A 9,189-nucleotide genomic window follows, 5' to 3' on the forward strand; every position below is an offset into this window, starting at 1 on the left:
CAGAACTATGGCTTGCCCAAGGTCACATCAGCAGGTGCAAGTGGAGGAGTGGGGAATCAAACCCGGTTCTCCCAGATTAGAGGCCGTGCACTTAACCACTACACCAAACTGGCTCTCACTACACCAAAGGCACAACACAATGGCACTCTAGCAGGACAAATCCAGTTTCTAGTCCTTTTACATGGATCGGAGGCTAGACTCCTCTCAAGCCCTCGGAGGTGCACAACACTGTAAATCCCAGGGCCCAGATTCAGGATCACACCGGTTTTGATTCTCCCCCTTCCCCACACACAGATTGGCCACACACACCCCAAAGACTGATCCAAGATTGGCCACTTATGGTCAAGAAGGGGGATTCGGCTCTGACCTGGATAGCCCAGGCAAGCCCAATCTCGGCAGATCTCAGAAGCTGAGGAAGGCTGACCCTGGCAAGTAATACTAGGGCTGACCTCCAAAGAATACCGGGGCCAGGATGCAGAGGCAGGCAACCTCTGAAACACCCAAGCCCCACTAGGGGTTGCCAGAAGTTGGCCATGGCTTCCAGGCATACATGTTTGCTGTGACCCACCCTGAGCCCACTTGTGGGAAGGGCAGGATATAAATCTAAATAAATACATCACACAAAAAAATACTCACAAAAGGTGGTGGTGGGGATTTGAACTCGGCCCTCCCTGTCCAAGTTCCAACACTATAACTCAGGGATTCCCAGCTCTGCCACCCCTGTGTTGTCAGTTCTTTTAAGGGGTGGCACAAAATTATCAAAGCAAATTAATTCAGTTCTGGGGGGAAAAGATGCCATATATCACTTTCCCCTACGTTTTCCAAACTGTGAATAAATGCATTCACTTGGATCCTAAGGACATTTTCCATTGTACACGTGGCCACTGAACCCAGGAACTCAATTTCAGGAAATTTATTTATTTATTCCATTCATATCCCCGCCCTCCCAGCCGTGCACAGGGGAGCAGAAAAGGGGCGATTGGAAAGTTCTGCTCCATGAAAATATTTTATTTATAAATTCTTTCTTCCCAATGGGAACCCAAAGTGACTTACACCATTATTCTCTCCCCCTTCATTTTATTCTCACAAAATTCGTGTGAGGCTGAGAGATGGTGATCCGCCCAAAGGTCACCCGGCAAGCTTCCAGGGCAGAGTGGAGATTCAAACTCATGTCTCCAAAATTCAAGTTAGCATTTTAAGCACAATAGTATATGAAAGTTCCTGTTCCTTTTAGTTCAAACATAGTTTTGTTTTATACTTCAAGCAACAAGTGTTGGGAGTGAAGGACTGTTTACGGTGTCTCCAGTTTGGTGCAGTGGTTAAGTGCGCGGACTCTAATCTGGGAGAACCGGGTTTGATTCCCCACTCCTCCACTTGCACCTGCTGATGTGACCTTGGGTCAGTCACAAGCTCTGTCAGAGCTGTCCTTGAAAAAGAGCAGTTTGTGTCAGAGCTCTCTCAGCCCCACCCACCTCACAGGGTGTCTGTTGTAGGGAGGGGAAGGGAAAGGAGTTTGTAAGCCGCTCTGGGACTCCAAGTGAAGGGCGGGGTATAAATCCAATTTCTTCTTCTTCTTCCTGCCTCAGACTACAGAGAAAGACTGCAATAGAGTCAGAGAGATAGTGAGGCCAGGGCAAAGAACATCCTTCTCTCTGATGCTGCCCCTTTGATGTAGACGGCTATACTTTGGGAAAGTGACCTTCCTTCCTGTTTCTCTCCACTCATGCGCACAATGCCATGATTCCCAAACGTTGGCACCACAACAGCAAGATGCTTCCTGCATCTCCGTCCATCTAGATAGTTAGATCATGTTACTAAACCTCTTTCCTATCTAGAATGGAGTTCATACGATAAACTCCTAATTTTAGTCTGAAATATAAAGAGACTCCGTGTAACTTGTTTCTTGCTCGCACACACGCTATGCCAGATGGCTCGGCTGTGCATATGAGCCCTGGGCACTCTGCTGACTATACATCCCGACAAAGGGAACGTCACATCTCCGAAAAGGCTGGGACTCACTGCCATGACTGCTGTACCACGCTGGCTGTGTTATCTTCTTACAAACCCCAAAACCAATTCTAGCTGCCATTCGACCCTCAAACAACAAGGGGTAAAATCCACCCTCTGCTCTTCTTTAGAATGAACTGGAATCATGTCAGGATAACTGATCCAAACCGGTCTTCAGTACCGGCCCCTGAAGCAGTACAGGCCCTGTGTGCAAATATTCCCATTTGTGCCATAAATCCCTTGCCTTCTTTAAAAGAGTATCGAATTCACTTCAGCAAGTTCTGCAGGGTTAACTGGGCTATTTGGTCTTCTGGCGGTGAATGGCCAGAAACAAATTATTTATGGTTCAAAGTATCCCCAGGACTCCATAAACCTGCTTGGCAGCTAGAAGTGCCCTTGCTCGGAGACACATGAAACAACCCTCCTCTCTCCTGCCTGGCCAGAGGGACATGGATCAGCGGTAGAACATCTGTGCTGCGCACAGAAGGTCCCGTATTCAAGTCCCAGCTTCTCTAGTAACAAGGACTGGGTAGCAGATAATGGGAAAGATCTCTGCTAGAGACCTGCTGCTGGTCAGAGGAGGCAATGAGGACCTCGACAGGCCAAAGATCTGATTCAGCATAACAGCTTCATGCGCATTTGTATGCACCTACGTGGCTAAGCACTGCAGCAGGCACACACGGCACAAGAGACCTGCTCCATGGCTCAGTGCGGCTGGTGAAGCTCCCCTTTCACATGCAAGGACTTGGGAGGATGGAAAGGTCCATCAGAGACCTCAGGATGTGGCTCGACTCTTAAGCCAAGCCAAACCAAATTTTGTCCTCCACCCCCATCTCCTCACAGCAGGCATTTGAGAAGGTTTTGCTAAATACCTGCTTGGCCTGGCGCGTGTCCTAATGACAAGGAACGCAACATCACTCCTCTTGCTCATTCCCTCCAACTAGCCTAACTAGTTCCCATTATCCAACTGGGCAGCCCGCCTCTTCTCCCAACAGCACAACAGCCGTGACCTCGACATGTCAGTAAAACTCATTATCTGCAAAGGCTTAAAAGCCATTTCCCTTGAAACATTCTCTGCTCCTCGACTTCCTCCTGTGTTGAAAGAGAGGGTAGAGATGCCGGGAACCTTTTGTCGTGGAACCCAGTGCCTCCCGCTCTGAACGGAAGAAAGCAAACCATCCTGTTGGCAGATTTTGACTTGTTAATTCCCTCCTTTCGGAACAAAGCAACGTTCCGCCACAGAAGAAACCTGGGATAATGTTCCGTGGAAAAGACCCTCCGTCAGCTGGAGAGGTATGGAGGGGAAGGGGGAAAAGAGGATCAAGCGCTTACCATTCCCAGCATCCCAAAAGGCGAAACAGCTCCTGCCTGTAAAAGGACAAAAGAATACAAAGCAATTAAAATGGTAACAAGCCTGGATTTTCCTCCTTAAATGCACCTCTGCCCTGGAACAGAAAAGGACTTGGGGCAGGGGTGGCCAAACTGCAGCTCTTTCACGCCTATTGTGCGGCTCCTGGCAGGGCGGCTGGGGAAGCTAAATATCATTAGCAAACAAGTATCATTGGGCAAATTAATATCATGATCGATATCTGCTTTTTCCCCTTTTGTTATTATTTTGGCAGTCTCGTTTCATGCTAATAAAAAGCAAATTTGCACATTTCCCAGTTAAAAACGTGTAATATTTGTTCATGTCTCGTGGCTCGCAAACACCTGATGTTTATTCTATGTGGCTCTTGCGTTAAGCAAGTTTGGCCGCCCCTGGTTTAGGGGCTTGTTTTTCAGCTCCAAGGAGAGAAGATAGGACATCAACTCTGCTCAAATTTATGTGAGTCAAATATAGCCCTGTGCAAAGATATTCAGGAGTAAGTGTCTTGGATTCAATGGGACTTCTATCCAAGCAGCTATAGGAGACACTTGCTGCCCTAGCCATGGAGTCAGCAAGATCATGGACGACTCCTGTTTTTGTCCCAGGCAGTGCCTAGTTGCTGAATCACTTAGCTTCTACAACAACGATGCTGACGTTCAAATAAATAAAGAAGCACAAAACTGCCAAATGGGAGTCATATATAAATCCAGCAGTATTTCTCAGAAATGTTGTTTTTGGGGGGGGTTTAAGCCCCCGGAGGGGATTTTTTATTGATTTTTTTTTCACTACAAAAAACTACAACCGAAAAACGGGGAGGGGAAACTACATATACGGGAGAAAGTAAAGAACCCACTACTAACTAAAACCCCAAGAGAGGAGACCCTCCAACTAGCTTAGATACATCGAGTCTTCTCATCGTTGATCCCTTTATAAACTTGAGTCAAACATTTATAGCACTTTCCCCTTAAAGTTGTTGTTCAGTCGCACAGTCGAGTCCGACTCTTCGCGACCCCATGGACCAGATCACGCCAGAAATACAAGTAGTTAAAAATTAGAAGAGTCAATCCCTTTCAGTAAGCTTGGATGCTATTTAATACTGCATATGAAGGGCCCAAATAAAGCATATCCCACACATTAGAAAGATCACACACAGGAGTCCAAAGCATTCCAGCACAGTTAAATAGCGAAGGCTTCTGTTAAAAAATAAAAAATGGAACCCCCCCCACAGGAGTCCCAATTCAGCACAAATATAGGGAGGCTTAAATGCTCTGAAGCCACTGAGCTTCAGTCATTGACTGTGGCCCAACTTTGGTACCAAAAAAAGGTGAATTCAATAAGACAAAGACATTTGAAAAACAAATTGCTAATATTGTAAAAGCTAAAAGCAAAAAAAGGTCTTTCATCCTGAAACAATGCCAGACATAAAAACCAGGCAGAGACGTTGCAGAAATGGGGACAAGCTGAAGAGACAGGGGAATGTCACTGAAAACAAAATGAATTCTGCACATCAGACTTCACTGCAGAAGAGGTTAGTGTGATACCTGAGAAGGACATCTGAAAAACTCTTAAGAGATAAAATTATATAGCAGATTGACAAACCGAGAAAACACACCAGGGACAGATGCCATTCACCTCAAGGTTGTTGAAGAACGTAATGGGGAAGTTGACGTTCTATTAAGATACGTGACATTATTTACACCAGTCCTCTCACCAGGAGCTAGTAGATAGCTGAGCGGATACCAGTTTTTAAAGAAAAGATTTGAGGGATTCCAAACAGTTTAAAAGCCTAACTTCTGTGCCGGATAAACCAAAGGAAAGCAATATTAAGGTTAGGATGACGAAAAGTAGAAGAACAAGCCTGGCTGAGTAAAAATCCAGAAGACATCTGCAAGGTCTAACTTCAACAACTATCTGGAGGTCTTCAAGAGTGTCACCAAAGTGGTTAAGTAGGAAAAATCTACTAGGTGTTATATACCTGGAGCTTTTCAATATTCAAAGAGCTTTTGACAAAAGTGTCTCAAGAACCTTAGCAGTTGTGAGATAAGAAGAAAGAAGGCACCCTCTCTGTACATCAGCAACTGGATGAAGAACAGGGGGAAAAGTTCACAACGGAAGGACACAAGTCCCACGCTCAGCTCTGCAACGGGACCAGTGCTATTTCTCTTTCTTTGACAATTATATGAGCAGACACTGAGACATGTGGGTAAATGGATGACACACCAACAGCCTTGAAATCGCCAGCAGGTTTGTGAAGGGCTCGCCAGCTTCTCTCTGAATTAGATGAACAGGCAATCCTGAACGGAGTTGTAGTTGTTGTTCAGTCGCACAGTCGAGTCTGACTCTTCGCGACCCCATGGACCAGCTCCCGCCAGGCCCTCCTGTCTTCCGCCGTCCTCTGAAGTTGGCTCAATTTCATGTTCGTTGCATCTATGACACCGTCTAACCATCTCATCCTTTTCCGTCCCCATCTTCTTTGGCCTTCAATCTTTCCCAGCATCAGGGTCTTCTCCAGGGAGTGCTCCCTTCTCATTTGGTGGCCAAAGTAGTTGAGCTTCAGTTTCATTATCTGGCCTTCCAGGGAACAGTCAGGGTTGATTTCTTTTAGGATTGACTGATTTGATCTTCTTGCAGTCCAAGGGACTCTCAAGAGTCTTCTCCAGCACCATAGTTCAAAAGAATCTATTCTTCGGCGCTCGGCGAAGTTAGGTCCTTCTAATTCCTTTTACTCAAATGGCCTTGGAAGGATGCAGCCCTGCTTTGGACTGCACTGCTAGCTGCCGTTTGTATTGAGACAAACAGAGCTCGACGCAGTAGTCCCCATACGGCTATGCCATAGTTGTAATCTATGCCAACCGTATTATGGTGCTACCTCTCTTTCCACAGAGATTTCCCCCGCCCAAGTCTTGATTGTAAACATATCTTATAGTAAGCCCAATATCGGTCTATTACATACACTGACTGATCTCGGACTGAGGTGCCAGTTTGGTGTAGTTGTCAGAAGTGTGGACTCTAATCTGGGAGAACCAGGTTTGATTCCTCACTCCTCCACCTGCAGCAGCTGGTGTGACCTTGGGCAAGCCACAGTTCTCTCAGAGCTGTTCTCTCAGAGCTCTCTCAGCTCCACCTACCTCACGGGGTGTCTGTTGTGGGGAGAGGAAGGGAAAGGAGTTTGTAAACCACTCTAAGACTCCGAGTGAAGGGTGGGGTATAAATCCAATCTCCTCTTCTTTTTCTCAGCCCTGTCAAGCTAGGTCCTTTCAACTGGGACCGAACCCAGTAGCTTTTGCAAGCAAACGTGTCTGTCATTCTACTGGGCTGGGACTTCTCCCCATAGTACATGTGAGTTGAAGTCCTAAGCTGGGCTGTCCAGCACAGCCCTCAGATGTTTCCTGGGAAGTCATCGATTCCATTACTGTTTATGGAGAACTCAGATTCCCTTCCTAGTGCAATCCCAAATAGAGTGACTCCCTCCTAAGGGTACTGAAACCAGCACTGTAAAATGCAGGGGGTTGGACTAAGATGACCTGCAAGGTCCCTTCCAACTCTAACATTCTATGATTAAAGGCTCCGAGCACCCTCACTGCAATGAACAGGTGAAGAGTATGGTATGGGGCTTTCATGGCAGGGGGAGATGGCTGTAGATGGAACGTGATAGAGCTCTAGACAATTATAAGTGCTGTGAACAGAGATAATGGCCTCTGTCTCATTATAGCAGGTTACCCAATCAAGTTCACTGACTGGTGGTAGCTGGAGAGATAAAAGAATACTTCAGCTGGCTGTGGAATCTGTCAGTACAGGACATGGCGATGGCCCCAAACTTAAAAAAAACCCAGAAAGCTTCAGGAAGTATAGCTTTACAGCCATTATTAGCCAGGATAACTAAATTGAACTTAAAAAAAGAAGAAGAAAGAAAACAGAAAGCTTCAGGAAGTATAGCTTTAACAGCCATTATTAGCCAGGATAACTAAATTGTAGATATTCAGAAGAAGGGTACCAGATGCTGTGGAACCAAGGCGGCCTCCTTCACATATTGCTTGTGGGTTTAAGTCAAGACATGTGGTTAGCTAGGGGGTCCCCAGGTAGCCCCCAGCCACACTGAGCCTGTGGACACTTCAGGGATTTGGGGAATGGGGAGTGAGCCCCAATACAAGATAGCTGCCCTAAGATGCTGAGGCCAATCACAAAACTCTGGGAGGTCACAAGCCAAGCATCCTCCCACAACGGGAAGCAGCTGTTTCCAAATGGATATTCCCTGCGGATCCAAAGAGAATGCTTCTTTATTTTTTTTCTTCCCTGAAGCCCCTCCCCCTCCAGCGAGGCGGAGAAAAGCCAAAACTGGATGTCTGCTTTGTGGAAGAAGAAAGTGGTTGCTAGGAAACCTATCAGTGGGTGCCAGGGTGCCCGGAGTCAGGATGCTGGGGGATTACTGGGTTAGCCACTCCGCCAGCAAGATAATTCTTGCGGTCTTAAGCAGTGTTCCCTCTAAGTTGAGTTAGTGTGAGCTGGCTCACAGTTTTTTTAGCCTCCGGGGCTCACACATTTTTGTCTCGGCTCTCAGGAAGGAGGGCTCCAGAGCAAGCGAATTTATGCAGCGGGCAAATCGCTCGCTCACGACTTTAATGCCAGTAGCTCACAAAGTGGAATTTCTGCTCACACGACTCCACAGCTTAGAGGGAGCATTGGTCTTAAGTCTGGTGTGTCTCCTCCCTTCCCACACTGGGAAGGCACACCCACCACACAAGCCTCCTTTTCGGCGTGTTTTGTGACACCGTGCGAGGGCTCCCAACCACACCGAAAAACCGAAGAGGCACAGAAAGGGAAGATAGATGCCTTCCATCTCGCCCTGCGCGCTTTCATGCCAGATTGAATGCAGACCTGCCCACAGCCCTCTGTTACCTGCATCCTACGGCTTGCCTGGCGAGCTGCAGGTACGGTCCCGTTACCGATGCTGAGGAAGGGGCCATAGCCAAAGCCACCCGAGAGCACACGGTTCACATGCTGGTGGTGGATGGCGAGAGGGTCCCTGGAAGAGGGTCAAAAGAATGTCAGATCTTTCACTCTAAAAACCCCTCTCCATCCAGTGCTTCCCCCTCCCAAGAGTCACAGAGGTTTCGGGGCCCATACTCACATTACAAACATCGGATCTTCCGGCTCCCCATCTCTCATGAACCGGAACATAATTCCCTCAGTTGCAGGATGGGCTGCCCAGAACAGAAAAGGAGGAGGCGAACTACATATTACACAGAAACAAGTTCAGGCCAGCTTTAAGTCCAGATACCTTTCCTCAGCTCTCTTTGTCAAGGGAAGGCCGCACAAACCTCATTCGTAGCAGTAAACCACTCCCATCGCCGATGACACAAGTTAACTATATATTTTGTCGACCGGCACTTACTTATGAATGGTCCTGCGAGTCCCCCAACTGGCCGCCTGCTTTCTAAACTGCGGAACAATCCCCCCAGCTGGAAAAAAAGCACTGGGAACCAAAGCTGCACATGCACCAGCACCAGTGTTCCCTCTAAGCTGAGTGTGAGCTAGCTCACAGCTTTTTAGCCTCCGGCTCACACATTTTTGTCTTAGCTCAGGAAGGAGGGCTCCAGAGCAAACTAATTTATGCAGTGGGCAAATCGCTGGCTCACAACTTTAATGCCAGCAGCTCACAAAGTAGAATTTTTTGCTCACAAGACACCACAGCTTAGAGGGAGCATTGACCAGCACTGAACATACTCTGCCTTCACCCGCTCCCGCTTGCTCCCACAGACTTCCCTTGACGCCCCAACTTTCTCCTGCTCGGGAGCCTCAGAGAACCAGGCCCCTGC

The 9,189-nt window shown here is 47.5% G+C and overlaps 1 protein-coding gene across 2 annotated transcripts in view; it reads right to left on the reverse strand.

Moving 5' to 3' along the window:
- MLF2 (myeloid leukemia factor 2) overlaps nucleotides 1–8,572 on the reverse strand; it is a 15,584-nt gene extending 7,012 nt beyond the window's left edge. For both annotated transcript variants that reach the window (XR_001482424.1, XM_015408596.1), the window contains exons 1-3: nucleotides 8,502–8,572; nucleotides 8,270–8,396; nucleotides 3,340–3,375 (exon numbers count right to left, since the gene is read on the reverse strand). Coding sequence is in view for 1 of the 2 variants with exons in the window: in XM_015408596.1 (XP_015264082.1) it covers nucleotides 3,340–3,375; nucleotides 8,270–8,396; nucleotides 8,502–8,551 (213 nt within the window). In the remaining variant the exon portion in view is untranslated. The remainder of the gene's footprint in view (nucleotides 1–3,339; nucleotides 3,376–8,269; nucleotides 8,397–8,501) is intronic.
- Nucleotides 8,573–9,189: the final 617 nt, after the last annotated feature.

Source organism: Gekko japonicus, unplaced genomic scaffold (genome assembly GCF_001447785.1).
Source record: "Gekko japonicus isolate JY-2015 unplaced genomic scaffold, Gekko_japonicus_V1.1 scaffold1537, whole genome shotgun sequence".
Classification (NCBI taxonomy): Eukaryota; Metazoa; Chordata; class Lepidosauria; order Squamata; family Gekkonidae; genus Gekko; species Gekko japonicus.